At 45.9% G+C, this 16,222-nt stretch overlaps 1 protein-coding gene across 1 annotated transcript in view; it reads left to right on the forward strand.

Annotated features, from left to right (window-relative positions):
- Positions 1 to 16,222, forward strand: part of CLSTN2 (calsyntenin 2) — a 648,539-nt gene that overhangs the window by 519,986 nt on the left and 112,331 nt on the right. The window contains exon 6 of the mRNA XM_017523717.1: positions 9,621 to 9,806. Within this exon, the coding sequence (XP_017379206.1) occupies positions 9,621 to 9,806 (186 nt within the window). The remainder of the gene's footprint in view (positions 1 to 9,620; positions 9,807 to 16,222) is intronic.

Consider the following 16,222-nt stretch of genomic DNA (forward strand, 5'->3'; position numbering starts at 1 on the left):
TAAACAACTCCCAGGTAATGATATCATGAATGTTTGCATGAGTAAACACACAGAAAAAAAAATGGCTTGCTCACAGTACACAATGCCAAGGGGCAGAGCTGGAATTCACATCTGGGTCTGACTCCAAAGCCCTGATTTCTACCACTTATGCTCTGTGGCATCCTTTGGGTGCAATGAGTCAATGTCCCCATTCTATAGAAGAAGAAAGTGAGGCTCAAAAAGGTTAAAGAATATGCCTGGCTGGGCGTGTTGGCTCATGCCTGTAATCCCAGCACTTTGGGAGGCTGAGGTGGGCAGATCACCTACGGTCAAGAGTTTGAGACCAGCCTGGCCAACATGGTGAAACCCCATCTCTAAAAAAAAAAAGAACATGCCCACGGTTACTCAGCTGGTAAGCAGGACCAGCTGCATTTGTGGGTCCCAGTATGAAATGGAAACAAGGGCCCCTTGTTTTAAAATTATTAAGAATGTTAAGATAGCCACAGCAGAGCATTAAACCAAGCATGGGGTCCTTCTGAGCATGAAACTGGTCCTAGGGCCGGGTTGGAGGTCCAGCACCCCAACTCCTCACCACCCCTACCGCCTTCCAGCTGAATTTCCAATCTGATGGCTGTAGACCCATAATAGCCATTGATGAAATGTAAAAAGAATATGAATTCCTAAAAGCAAGAAGCAAGACATTCTTTTAGATTTTGACTTAGAAACCTGACACAAGTGTGGGCTCTGTACCAACTGGCTGTGGGATCTTCAGTAAGTGACTCACCCTCTCCCAGGTCAGGTTTCCTCTCCCGTAAAGGAGGGTACCATTCTCTCACAGAAGTTTGAGTACCTGAACCTAGGAGATCCAGAAATAGTCCTTTCCTTGTCTCTCCCGAGAGCATGATTTGTAAGAAAGAACCAAAATTTGGAAGCCTAATAAAATAGCCCATGTTTCTTTTTTTGTTTTGTTTTGTTTTTTTCAGAATTTTACTTTGAAATTACCATCTTGTTTTTTCACAAATGTAAGTGGTTCAGCATCCCTCTAAAATAAGTAAACTTCACCTGAATGTCCAAATTACTCTTAAACCTCTTAAAATCCTGACTTGGCTGTGATTCCATTATCTATCTGAGAATAAAATGGAAAATATACCAAAGGTTATATCATGTGGGTGGCACGCTATAAATCATGACCATATGATTCAAGTTTACATTTGAAATTTAGAAATAAATAAGCTATAGAATTACCAAACCTTTTAAGAAAAAATGTCTAAATTTGTAATTGTAGCTTCTTATTAATCCTCACCATATATATCCCAAACAATAATCTCTTTATTTATTTTTCTTATACTTTAAGTTCTGGGGTACATGTGCAGAACGTGCAGGATTGTTACATAGGTAATAGCCCATGTTTCTTAAATGCTCAGTGCATGTCAGGCACTCTGCTAACCATTTCCCATTGACCGTTTTACTTAGTCATCACAACGTCCCCATGAGATGGAGTTGTGCCATTCTCCCACTTTGAAGATGAGAAAACTGAGGCACAGAGAGGTTAAGTAACTTGCCCAAGGTGCAGCAGCTGGTAAGCAGGGAAGGCAGGGTCTGGAGCCAGGCATCTGACCCCTCACTTTCAGCCTTTGCACCCTACTATCTAAATGACACCTTGGTCCTACCCAGTGCTGAGTCCTGAGGAACTCATCCCTAGAGGCCATGCAGAGAGGGGAGAGAGGGCAAATCTCAGAAGTCAGCTTCTGTCACTCCCTTCCACAAAGGCCTCGAAGAGTCTGTTTCCGACACTCCAAAGAACCTACTCCATGGTGCAGCACCCAAGGTCCTTGTCATCTGGCCCCAAAATGCCTCACCCCACACCAGGGACCCATGAGGCTCTCTGGAGCCCCACATATGTCTGTACCTTCTGAGGCATGGCAGTGCTGGGTTGTACACTCGGAGGCGGGGGGACTATTCACATCATTTCCATCTGAATGGCACCACTGGAACCTGGAGCTATGCAGACACCCGGCCCTGATGAAGACATCCTGGAGCTCTCTTCTGTCCTCTGGCATTCCCGTCATTCTGCAAAGCTGTATTAACCATGTCTTTTATTTTCTATTATATGTTCTGGTGTTTTGGCATCTGAGGGCCTTACCGACCCCAGAGGGACTGCCCCTCTTGGGGTTAGCTGATTCTCAGAGATCATAAACAACTCAGCCTCTCCCTTTTCATATGTACTCCACCCAATCTGGAGCCCACACCCCCAAACACCCCTTGTTGGGGCTTTCACACTCTGGGACACCATTCACCTGCCCTAATCACCCCAGAGTCAGATGCCAGGCAACTATGTCCATGAGCTGGCCGGAATTACTCAAACTAGTGAATCTTAAAATGCTTGCCCTGCCTTACCTGTTTCTTCCCATGGAAGCCACAGGAAAGCGTTGTGCCCACAGTTTCTCGCCCTCCTTCTGCCTCCTGGTTGACTCTGGCCCTTCTCTGCCCGCTCCCCTGCCTGTGGTGTGGCGTTCTCCCTCCCCTAGAGATCTGTGAGTGTAACAAACTCTCTTTTCATTGGCAACTGTATCCTGATCTGTTGTCCTGGCCTTACCATACTTACATAATAATAAAACCTACAGTAAAACAGATGCCCAGCTGTCTTCCTTCAGAAAGCGTCCTTTGAGTGCCCTCATCAGCATACATTACCCCTTCCTCTCTGCTCCCTGGAGTCTGTTCTTTGTTTGCCTTAAAGCTGGCTACGTGCCTGCCCCTGCATGACTGTGAAATCCTTTGAGTTAGGCGTAATATAGCTGATACTTTTCTGCCTCCCATGCCTAGGGCTCTGCCTGGCACATCGCATCTGGAATAATAATAAGAATGATAATAGTAATGGTAACAATAGTTCTTCATTCTTGGTGCTTCGCATACCTTCTCTCCAATTCCCGAAGCAACTTTGCAAGGTAGATTTTCTCATTCAACAGATGAAAAGAATGAGGCTCAGTGAGGTTTGATGATTTACTCAAAACCACATGGCCGAGCAGCTGCAAAGCCAGGGTTAAAACCTGAATCTGTCCAGTTGTATGGTTAACACTCTTAAATTTGACTAAATAGACTTGAACTAAACTTCAGTGAATTGAAGTTAATTCCCCTTGGTGTGGCCCTGTCAGCGGTGACACCTGCACAGGTTGATCTAGGGGTAGCTATCAGGAGTATTCCGCTGTTCCGGAAATGAATACCAGGACTAACCCAGCTGCTGAATGAAGACTCCGAAGCAGTCTGGATACTTCACACCCTCACTTAACATCCTACTTATGGCTCCTTACTGGCTCTGCGGTTAAATCCAAACCTGTTACCCAGCATGCATCATCTGACCTTCATTTACCCCTCCAGCCCACCCCTGCTTCCTGACCCGCCCCAGTTCAGATGCACTGGATGGTCAGTGGGGATGATGGCGTTCGCTGCAGGGCAAAGGTACCCTCCTAGCTTCAGCCAGTAGGAGGGGAAGTTCCTTGGTGACCAAATCAAAGCCACCCATCCCTTAGAGAAATTCCTAAAAGATGGCAGATAGTGAATGCTTGCAGATCCCGGTGGCATGTCAGTTGACTGAACAATTGCTGTTGTGGGGTATCCCATTCCCATCCCTCTCACTCCCCAGAATCCTAATATCTGGCCACTCACTTTGTGTGAATCCAGCAATTCCCTAGAAATGCTGATGCTTCTTCAGCCATTGGAAGCTGAGACCAGGAAGAACTGGAGGCTCCTGTGCCTCAGTTAGGGAGGAAGCGTGTCTTTGCCACACCTGCCTCTTTCCCTTGTATTCTTCTACATCACTTCTGACCACAGAATTGGAACAATGGACTGAACATCTTAGATTACGAGAGCCCCAAAGCCTAGGCTTTCCAGAAGTCTTAGATTAGCTTTAATCCCCCTCTAGGCATCTCATAGGAAAGTTCCAACTGGTTAATATTCTCCTGTTAAGAAAACACAAGTTACCCAAATCTAGAGATAGTTATAAGAAAATCATCATATTTCTAAATTCTTAATCCACAAAGAAGGAGTTTAAGTCCCGATAGCTTTTTCAGGAATACTCACTGGGTAATCTAGGCCCAATTATTAAAACAGCAGGCGGGCTGCTCCCTTTCTCACTTAAGAAAAAATTGAACCACAATTCATAAGGTAGTCTCTAGGCCCTTTATAAACTAGAAAGAGTTTATTTCCAAGCAGGACAATTCAGAGAAGTTTGAGACGCTTCTGAACCAATGGGTGGGATATTCCCATGCTAAGCCCTCATGGGAAGGCCTCTATGTTAGGCCCTGAGCCTGGCACATCTCCTGCTGCCATAAGCCCAGGAGGGGATATAATGTTCTCCAATCTGCAGCTGAAGCAATGGAGGCTATGAGATGGCAGCAGCTTTGCTAGATTCACATGACTCGGATTTGGCAGGGGTGAGATTCAAGTATGGATTTCTGCAGTCTTCAGTGTCAAAGCAAACCTCCAGCCCCCATAAGCTGCCCTCAAGGTCAGACACTGATAAAACTGACAACACTTCTTGATCTTTTACCATCACTGGGATTATCACTGTTTTTATTTTGTTTTGTTTTGTTGTTTTTTTTTTTTTTTTTTGGGACGGAGTTTCGCTCTTGTTACCCAGGCTGGAGTGCAATGGCGCGATCTCGGCTCACCGCAACCTCTGCCTCCTGGGTTCAGGCAATTCTCCTGCCTCAGCCTCCCGAGTAGCTGGGATTACAGGCACGCGCCACCATGCCCAGCTAATTTTTTGTATTTTTAGTAGAGACGGGGTTTCACCATGTTGACCAGGATGGTCTCGATCTCTTGACCTCGTGATCCACCCGCCTCGGCCTCCCAAAGTGCTGGGATTACAGGCTTGAGCCACCGCGCCCGGCATCACTGTTTTTAAAAAAGTATCAGCATAAATTGAATGTTAAACATGAATCTGTAAAAATTGTGGTTGTCTCAGTTCTGGCAAATCCGCAGAATAGTGGAGGAGCTTTTGTGAAAAAGCTATGTGGCCCATAATCCCAGCACTTTGGGAGGCCAAGGTAGGTGGATCACCTAAAGTCAGGAGTTTGAGACCAGCCTGGCAAACATGGTGAAATCCCATCTCTACTAAAAATACAAAAATTAGCCAGGCATGGTGGTGGGTGCCTGTAATCCCAGCTACTAGGGAGGCTGAGGCAGGAGAATCGCTTGAACCCAAAAGGCAGAGGTTGCAGTGAGCTGAGATCGTGCCACTGCACTCCAGCCTGGACGACAAGAACAAAACTCCATCTCAAAAAAAAAAAGTTATGTGACCTTGGATGAGTCACACCAATTCTTAGCCATGGTTTTATCATTTGTACAATTAAGATAACATTCCCCCACTGGGTTCCTGAAAGGATTAAATGATAGATATAAAAGTGCTTGGCACCTTGTCAGTGCTTAGTCATTGATTTCCTCTTATTTTTTGCAAAAAATGTTACTAAATAATTTACCAATATATCTATTGGACATGTTCCTTGTGTTTGGTGCTAAAATGACTCTGCATGTAATCCCCCCAAAATCCAGAGTGGTAGATACAAACTTTACAGAAGGGGAAACTGAGGCACAGGGAGCATAAGTGATTTGCCCAAAGTTATACAGCAAGTGGGAAGTGTGGGATTTAAACTCAGGTATGCTGAATTAAACATTCATACTTTTAAGAACCATGCTATCCTACCCTCCAGGAGATGAGGAGGGACAGACATTTCATGTGGTAAAGGGTGAACTTGATGACTTGCCTTTTGTTCTTTTAACCCTACCCCAACTCCTTCTTGGAAAACAGAAGATGTTTGAGCATGTCACTCTCTCAAGGACACTGCTCAGAAAGCTTCATCGATTTCTTTTACTATATGGTTGCAATTTTGCCTGCTCCCCATAAACCCTCAGAAACAAGCCTCTTGAGGTCACCAAAGCAACTGGCAATTGTGATGTTCCTCAAATTCTTTTATACCTGATTTATCCCTGTGGCCAGAGAGGGCCCTGCCCTCCCCGCTCCGGGGTGAGAGAGGGGATGAAGACTCTACGGGATTGTGCTTCCTGGTTTTCCCTTCAAGATTTACTTGTTTATTTTCACTCCTTTTAATAAAGGTTTGAGGTAGAATTTCTCATCATAGAGAACCACCAAAATATCTAGATGAGAAAAAGATGTCTGCAGCCTCTGCCGAATAAAGGAACTCAATGAAGAGAGACCTCCAGAGACCGTGACCAGAGGGGAGGTATTGTGGGAGGGCTCTCCCACATGAGCAGAAGGAGGAGAACCTCAAGGCTGGTGCTGTGGGGTGCACACCAAGCTCCCGTTCCCAACATAAAACTGCTTTCTCCATTTTTAATTTACAGAAAGGGGAAGTATATGGAGGGTTTGGGGAGAGAGGAGGGATAGATGGTTCTATACAGAGAAGGGATAGATAGTTCAGCAGGGTGAAGATGCAGGCAGATGGGGTCAGTTCCAGAGAAGCTGCAAACAAGCCATGGATTTTGTCTGCAGTTCAAGAAGTACTACTGAGGCAGCAATCAGGGTTACATGTCTGGGGCTCCCCAGATCCACCCAGCAAATATTTCCTATCAAAAGATAGCCTGTAGGATTCTGTCACAGTTTCTACCACTAGTGAGCATCATTTTTTTTTTTTTCTTTTTGAGATGAAATCTCTCTGTCACCCAGGCTGGAGTGCAGTGGCGTGATCTCGGCTCACTGCAACCCCTGCCTCCTGGGTTCAAGCAGTTTTCCTGCCTCAGCCTCCCAAGTAGCTGAGATTACAGGTGCCCACCACAACGCCTGGCTAATTTTTTTTTTTTTTTAAGTAGAGACAGGGTTTTTCCCTCTTGGCCAGGCTTGTCTCAAACTCCTGACCACAGGTGATCCCCCCGCCTCAGCTTCCCAAAGTTCTGGGATTACAGGCATGAGCCACCACACTCAGCCATGAGCATCTTCTCTGTGCCAGGCACTGACTAGCACCATGGGGCCTCAGAGGCACAGTGAAGCTTCGAGTCTAATGCTGTAGTCTAATGTTGAAAATACTATAGAAGCATGGAGGAGAGAGGGCATCTACCTCGACTGGAGAAATCCCAAGAGGCTGCATGGAGGAGATGGCAAGAGGGATGGTGATAGAAAGGGAACCCCAAGTAGGAGAAACAGCACAATCAAATACACGGTGGCATGAAACATTTTGTACCTAGGATACTACGCAGTTGGCCATGTGTATGGATGGCTTCTTATAGCACTATGACTAGATACACCAGACAAAAAGCCACCTTTTGCTCTAGTGGTTTGTTCTTAGGATTGCACTTGTGGCATTTGGAGAATGGGCTGCAGCACCTTCATGATCTCATCCTCTGGGAGAGGATGGGCCAATCCAGACACAGCTCCTAAAGACTGAGGAAAATAAATGACAAATAATTAGGGATAGTCTCCTTTAAAATTAGTCACTCTCTCATCCAAATATCCTCTCATTGTAAGTACCCTAGGGATGAATTTCACAACTGTAATGTGCAATCTCTACTTCTGACACACTCTGAAAAAAACTCCATAAAGGATAGCTGGTGACCATGGGGGCTCAGAGCTAAACTCAGATTTCAAAGGTTCTGAGATGTGTCAGAGTTGTGATGTGGGGGGCGGGGTAGGGGGGGAGTTGTCTTCTTCCTCGCCAGGGAACAACGTTGATCAGGGCCCCTACTCCATGTTATTCACACATTTTCACACTCAATCCTTACCTCAATACTATAAGGTCAGTGCTATGCTCCCCATTTTCTTGATGAGATGCCTGAGGCTTAGAGTCCTTCAACAACCTGCTCGAGAACTTCCTGACCTTACAAAGCCAAGCCAAGATTTATTGCTGCATCTGCTTCACGCATGCTTCCCTGAGCCTTCCCCCAGTGCATTTGTCCTTGATGTTCCAGCCTCAGCACAGAGGTGAACTCTCAAGCTAACGGAGCCCCTCTTTATCACTGGCTTTTCTTTTCATAGCATTTACTCCTCTCTGCTAGAGCAACCTGGGCTTATTCATCACCTGCTTCTCTCCCTAGGCTCCTGACTTGTTCACTGCTGTACGCTTTGTACTCCAAGCAGAGCCTGGCACATAGAAACAAACCCTGAACAAATGGTTGCTCAGTGAACACAGCCATCTGGCTAGCCCCGAAGCCCAGCCTCCTCCAAGGTACTGGTATCACCATGGTGGCGCCAGTGGCCCACTGGGAACAGAGGAGCCTTCTGGTAACTGCAGCCCGACCCCAGGTCCCACCATGCAGGACGTTCTGAGTTTCTCATGGGTGAGGTCAGGCAACTTTATAGATTTTTATTTCTACTTCAGCAAAGAGATATCATCTAGCAATGTTCTACGTGACAAACATTTGGGATTGGTAAACTAATAGCACCCATAACTCACATTGCTTGATGACTCAGAATCACTCTTCTGCATAAGTCTGGCTGAGGATGGCTGCGTAGCCGTCCTAGACATGTGTCCTCGCAGAGCATGGGATGCCCGCTGTGGTGGGCAAACACATGTCATCGGTCACTGGGAGCCTGCCTGGAGTCTGCTGTGACTTTCAGGTGCTGCTGTTATTACATCAGTCAGTTCCTGTGTACACGCTGTCACAGCGGTTGTATGTGTTGATCGCTCTGTTCTTGCAAGTTGCTGTTTTAATTGTGATTTTGGTCCTCTCTAATGTTTTATCATCTCCAAATTATTTTTTCACTAAAAAGCAGGGACAAGACCATGAGACCTACTTCAGTGAGTCATAGTTCTGAATGCCTGAGATTCCTTTCACCCTACTTCGTGACCTCAGGAAATCCTTGAACAACCATGCTCTCTTTTGTTTTATAACAAGACACATGCCTTCCTAAAAATGACCACGTGAGGCAAAGTTGGAAAATGGGGTGAGAGGCACAACACTAAAAAATGTCATCAGTGGCACATAAAAAAAAAAGACAAAAGAAAACATTAGCACAGTATTACAGAGTACTACAATAGTGTGGCACCTTACCTTTAAGAGATCTGATGTTTGCCTGTGAAATGAATGTAAGAAGGGTTGCCTCTCCTGGGTACTGAAATAATCTGTCCTTCAAACCCCCATGACACAAATTTACCTATATAACAAGCCTGCACATGTATACCTAAACCTAAAACAAAAGTTAAAAAAATAAATTTTGAGATACTAAAAAAAAAAAAAAATTGGGGGGTGGTGGGGGTTGCCTCTGGTGTGTTGTTGTGAAGTCCTCAAAGGAGTATCTGGGAAATGAATGAAAAGTTGTAACCGCAGGCAAGGATGGCTGTGGCTCTAACCTCAGCACACATGGTGAACTGAGTAGCTAGTATACGTTTGAGGGTGTGACCGCGTGTGTGTGCGCGCGCGTGCATGTGAATGTGCGTGCGCGTGCATGTTCTGTGTATTCCTGTGTGGCTCAGTGCAGCCAGGTGCAGTTTTCTGTATTTGCCTAGTATTTCTCAGGGAGGAAGTCTTGCATAACCAAATGTAAAACTCCCATTATTCTCAAATTGTTCCCTAATATCTAATATATTTATGGGGGCAAATAATTCATTGGAACAAATTCACATTTCCAAAAGAAACGTTCCAGCAGACTGACTGCTCCTGATTTACTTTTAATCCTTTCCTTGTTTATTTAGACTGGACCAAAAGGATTGAGTACCAGCCTGGCTCCGGGAGCATGCCCCTGTTCCCCAGCATCCGCCTGGAGACGTGCGACGGAGCTGTGTCTTCCCTCCAGATCGTCGCAGAGCTGCAGACTAATTACATTGGGAAGGGCTGTGACCGGGAGACCTACTCTGAGAAATCCCTTCAGAAGTTATGTGGTAGGTTTTTCCCTTTGGGAATTTTTTAAATTAATTGCCTTTAAATGATGTATACCAAAAAAAGCACATCTTATTATCTGAGGAAAGAATCAACTCTCCACCCCGGAATCAGTATATGTAACTCCTGGATGGATTTTAAATTTACTTATGGCAGGAGTGTAGGAAGGCCCTGCTTTTGGAACTAGATTCCTGACTCAGACTCCATGTATTAGTTATGTAGCTTTGGGCAGTGACATGGTAAAGCAAAGACTGTTCTTCTTTGGTAAAACAGGGATTGAATGGCACAATGTGTTCAAGAGCACCTAGGACACAGCTCAAAGAGACACGAGTTCCTTTCTGCTTTGCTGTTCAGAAAGAGCTACCAGACCACACCCAGTACGTAGAGTTAGCAGTGTCAGTTAGCTGGGAAGAGACTGGTCCCCTCCCCAAAGCATTAGGTGTATAATTTGTGAGGCCCAATGCAAATGAAAATCTGGGGCTCTTGTTCAAAAATTAACAAGAGTTTTAAAACAGAGACAGCAAAGCATTAAACCAAGCGTACACAACTAAGCATTGGAGACTCCTCAGGTTGTTACTGACAAAGCTGGTCTCACCAAAGATGGAATCTGTCCCTGTTCAGTATCACAAAGCCAATACCCCAAGCCAAAAGTGAGTGTCTAGCAGTGCAGGCTTTATTCAATGGCCATGGAATTGAGAAGCAGGAGCATGGTCGAGTGAGGGTGAGAGGCTTAAGATATAGGCTTTCCCTAATGAAGGAATTGGCATTCAAAGAAAAGGGAAGAATATTCATGTCTTTTCCAGAAATGGGTGGTGAACCTCCTGGAACCAGTAGTACTGCCTCCCTTTTTGTCCTTTTACAGCTTCTCCCAGTCATTGTCATGGCAATTGTCAACTGTCATGGTGCTGGTGGAAGTATCATTTAGCATGGAAATGAGATTGTCATGAAGCCTGAGGTCTTTTTGAAGTCGATTGGTGTACTATCTTAGATCTATGTACCAGTCTCAGCTGGTCTGGTTGCAAAGGGAGCTTTTTATCATAGGCATTCTGTTTGTTAAAGATAAGCAAAGTTAGGACAGGGGAGAAATTCAGCTCTGTCACATAGTCATTCCCCCTCGGAACAAGGTCACATGCCCATGAGTGAGCCTGGCTGCCCACAGCAGAGAAGAGCTTGGGGTAAGGGTGAAGGTGGGCAAGGGAAGATATTCACTTGTGAGGGACAGAGAGGGCTTGTTGTCATTTGGCCGTGAGATGGTGCCACAAGAAAGGAGGCAGGGCAGGAGTGAAGAAACAGAACTGACGGAGGGGTGCTGTGAAAGGTGGATATGGAGGAAAGCCAGCTTCCCTGAGCACCTGCTGTACATGCCCTGCCAGCCTCTTCACATGCATTACTTTATTCAGTTCTCCCATCCTCACCATGGGGAGGATGTCCGCCATCCCATGTTAGAGATGAAAAATTCGAGCACCAGAGAGTGAAAATGACTTGTCTAAGGTCACACAGATAGAAAGCAACAGAGCCAGAACTGGAAAGTCAGTCTGTCTGAATGATGGGCGTTTTAGCTCAGTATCCACTAAGGCTATCCATCCAGGCCTCTGGAGCCAGAATGTAAATCTCTCAGGGGAGCCTGTGGAATGAGAGAAAGGGCATCTCATAAGGTGAGAAGCACCTCATGTGCGTTGTAAGTCAGACTTACATGTTGATTGGCCTCCTTCACCCCTCCTCCTGCACATAGTTCATTTCTTCTTTGTTCTCTCCCAGAATACTCAGGAACTCACACTGGACTCTCCAGCTGTGTTTGGGGGGGCTTAGGAAAGGGCTTACTCTTATACTGGGCTTGTATTTGGAGGTAACTGCATCTCCTCCAAAAGAAAGGGAGGCTGGGAATGCACAGTATAGCCTGCTGTCTTCCATGGTGGGCCTCTCCACTACTATTTTTGGGGCAGGTTTTCTCCGTCAACTTTCATACACACACACACACACACAATCACATACACACACAATCACATACACACACATACACACACACGCACATATACACAAATACACACAACCACACACACACCCCTTCATCCACACTGTTCTAAACCAAGGAACTAAGTAAAACTATTTAGAACTGAATAGGAAATAAACCCTGCTTGGTATTGTCATGGTCCATTTATCTTGTCACCTGGCTGGCAGGGAAGGCCTGTGGGACTGCAGACCTCTCCAGAATGATGCAGTAGATCAGAAAATCACAACTTCAGTATTCCACACAGCTCTTGCAAAAACGGCTATAAGGGATCTGCAGTATTCAGAAAACTGCCTCCAGTCCTCTCCTCCGCTCTGTGGGCAGAGAAGCCGTCTAAGATGACATCTTACTTTGAAGGAATACCCCATTTTGCTCCCCATGCACCTGAATTATAAGTGAACTCAACCCCAGGCCACTGTAGGTTAGCGTCATTTCCCAAACTCCTCCAGGTTAGGAGGAGATGATGGGATTGGCTTGTTAAAGATCAGATGGGCCCAAGGGCATCCACCTGTGATTTGACTTTGAATGTTGCTGGGGAGAGATGGGGCGATATGGAGTGTGAGAAGAATTTTCTGAAGGAAGAAATTTTAGAACAAAATTGCATCTAGTATGTTAACACAGCTCATTCCATCTGTGCTGCCAACCTGCAGAAGGGCAGGTTAATTCAGCCAGCAAGGCAGTTTCCCCGCAAGGTGCGGCCTTATTTGGTGCTGGGAGCTTCCCTTTGAAGGAGGGAAGTCTGTGCTTCTCTCCAAAGCACTGCCCCCCACCCCCACCCCAAACCTATGGGAATCCTGTCCTAATAACTCTGCTAGGCAGGGTCAGTCCCAAATCCACATTAGAAGCCTGGCTTTTGAACTACACTGGAGGAGAGCTCAGATAAAATGGGCAAAAGCAAATGAATGAGGCCCCGATGCAAATCCGATCCTGGGTCAGCTTCCATGTAGGGACTCATGTTCTCTCCAACTGTAAGGGAAATATAGGCTGGATCACTTCTAAAATGCAAGCTGGGTGGTAATGCTTGACTCCTGTAGGGTACCTTTGGTTCCAGAGACAAGTTTCTATATGCCTTTAGTGGATGGTAGACAAGCTTCTTTCTGGGCTTCCCAACTAGGGAGCTGCCATGACCATTTAAGCCTCATTATTCATGCATTTTTCAGCCTACAAACCTTTATTGACTTTGGATGGAAACAGGGAGACCAATTAGGGTATTATAGCCATGGTCTAAGGAAGAGATAATGAGTTCTGAACCAGGTGAGTGGCAGTGAGGATGAATTTAAGGCAGATTTTGGAGTCAAAATCAGCAAGATTCAATGATTAATTAGCTGTCTGGAGTGAGAAAGGAGGAGTCTAACTGGATGAGGATGCTGCCAACCAGAGCTAGGAATCCAGGAGCAAGGGCAGATCCAGGCGACAACGGTGGCAGTTGCCTGTGGAATACCCAGGTGTGGGCACCACATTCTCACCTGATTCTCCATCCTCCCAAGGGTCAGCCTCCACCCTGCTGATCCGTTACTGTAGCACACTTCACCCTGATGCTGTTTCTCTGCTTGGCCAGGGCTCTGCCTGGTTCCTTCTCATCCATAAGCCTTCACTCCCATTCTCCTCCCACCAGGATGGTCTCTCTCCTTCACCCCTCCAAAGCATCCCTCCAGTCAGCATTTGCCTGCCCTCTATGCACACCGGGAGTCTTGTCTGTGGAGCTACCATGGCAGTTTGAGTTCTGGAGTCTCCTCTGTGGTGCTGTAGTCATGCAGTAACCTAGCCATGGATATCTCTGCAGAGGATCATCATGGAAATCTGGACATTGCCCACTGCTTCCTCCTCCTGCAGTGTCGGCCCCATCAGGAGCAGCGAGGGAATCTGGTTTAAGTGGGAGTTGCACAATAGCTGGTGTCAAGCCTGCTGTCAGGAGGTGCCTGAGCAGTTGCAGCAGCACTTGAAATGCCTCTTTGGGCCTAGGGAAGCATTGGATGTCAGGCATATTGCTTCACAGATTTACGCAGGGAGACACTGCCCTCTGCTTTGGACAAAAAACAATGGAGAGCCCTGAACCTCTGTGTCCCCTTTAGTTTGTGAGGCCAGATGAAACTCAAGCAGCCCCCACCTTCCCTGGCTCTACATGAAGCCCGGCTTCTTAGAGAAGCTGGGCCAACTGCTTAGCGCTTCCTCTGAATTCACAGATCCACACGAAGGACCCTGCCATCTCAACACCAGGCCTTCCCGAGGTGCGTGTCACGGAACTGTCTTGAGGATGAGATGACAGTGAAGCCTTCAGTGAGACCTCTTGGCCAAATTAAATTTAACATTAACAACAGCACAAGAAAAGTTCCACTTTGATGGCCCTACATCACTACATATTACAGAAAAGTCGTCTGTGGTGCATATGCCCTGGTGGCACTGAGTCCAGGAACCTTGCCGGTTCCTCACAGGGACCATGGGGCTCCTGGCTGCTGGCCAGTACCTCCTGCACATGTTGTCTGGGTTAGCCGTGCTGTGTGGAATAAAGAACGCTAAGGGCAGGTCCTGTTGAACAAAAGGCCATAGCGTGAGAGGATGCTACAGAAACCACGTGGTTCATCTGTCAGAGCAGTGCACATGACCAGATCTTAAGGTGTTCTCAGGATTTATATACTTGTGAGCCCAGGAGACTTTTGTAGAGGGCTCATTCATTTATTCACTTCTGCACATATTTGTTAATTCAACAAATATCTGTTGAATTAATACTCCTCCCTGCTATGTTGGGGAGGAGTATTCAGCTGCTGTGCTAACTCTTCAAATAATATAGAGATTAAAAGACCATGTGGTTCTAGTATTGTATTGCACAGTAGGGCAACTATAGGTAATAATACTGTATTGTACATTTCAAAGTAGCTAGAAGAAAGGAGTTCGAATGTTCTCACCCCAAAGAAGTGATCAATGTCTGAGAGGTAGATTTGCTAATTATCCTGAATTGATTATTACACAAGGTATACATGTATCTAAATATTGCATTGTACCCCATAAATATGTACAATTGTTATATGTGGATTTAAATTTTTTTAACTTTAGTCTTCTGGGGAAGACAGACATGTTAACAAAAATTATAATGCAATTTTTAGGAGCTACAAACGTCCGTGGTTTTCTACTACACCTTGCAGCTCAACAAAACTTGTTCTCACTAATAACCACCATCAGAGCCTTTTATATCCTCACAATAGCCCAACTATAGGAAGCCATGATGTGTCTCTCTGTGACACTGCTAAAGAGCTGGAGCTTCCCAGCATGACAGTGTCAGTCTCCTAGTCATAGCCAGTGCCTCCATTCTCAGAGAGGCGAGTGGGCCTCTTTAAGCAAAGCAGGAAGTGTGATTCGATCCCTAATCAGACAGCAGCAGAGGGCTGCACATGCCAACTCATGGATGCTGACAGCGAGCAGTGGGCTTCTTTCTTACGCTTATTTCTTGCAGGTCATTTAAGCAGCTACCGTACAACAGGGCCCACTACGTTGGGGAGGAGGTTTTTGCTGCAGTGGCAAAAACACACCAAGCTGGAAAGCAACTCAGTATCCATGGCTCTCACTCAGGACCCTGGCCAACCACCCAGGCAAAGCCAAGCCCAGCTTGCTTCACCTAGCAATCCAAGGTTCTGATTCCAGGGCCTTGGAGGAACCCCTCTTGTCTAGGATTCTAGAGGCAAAATGATAGTTTTATTGTGTCTATTAAATGATATCAATAGTGTGTGAGCTCCTAAAAGGCCTTGGTGCCTATGCTTAAGGTATACGGATGGAAAAATGGGAATTTTAACTGCCAATGACAATCACTGATGCAGATTATCAGTCAGGGTAAGACAGGTTATGGTGTAGTAACAAATGACTGCAAACTCTCACTGTCTTAACATAACAAAGGTTTATTTGTCATTCCTACCACGTGTCCTTGGATTGGCAGTGTCTATGTGCCATGTTAGCTCCCCACCAGGATCCAGGAAAAATGGAACAGCTTTGATGTAAAACATTGTTGATTTCCTGATAGATGGAAAAGATGCATGGCAAACAACAGACAAGCTCTTAAGGCTTCTGCTCTGATATGACACATGTCACATGCACACGTATTTCATCCATCAGAGCAAGTCTCATGGCCAAGCTGGTATCAGCAGGTCAGAGATTTGTGTTGTGAACAGAATACATTCTACCACCACGAAGTCCCAGCAGTCCATACGGTACTTGTCAAGAGGGCCTCCCTGGCTTTCCCCGAGATTCTATATCGCTGAACTCATCTACCCACCAAGCTGCTTCCTTCAGAAAATAAAAGACTTTCATTGCATCCCTAAAGGTAGAGCCGCTGCTGATGGGTTCATTGCTGCATTCTCTTGGCAGTGCCTGGCATAACTTAGATATTACATAAACATCTATTGGCATAATATGGAGCTGATA

This window comes from Cebus imitator, unplaced genomic scaffold, assembly GCF_001604975.1.
Source record: "Cebus imitator isolate Cc_AM_T3 unplaced genomic scaffold, Cebus_imitator-1.0 Scaffold30, whole genome shotgun sequence".
NCBI lineage: Eukaryota > Metazoa > Chordata > Mammalia > Primates > Cebidae > Cebus > Cebus imitator.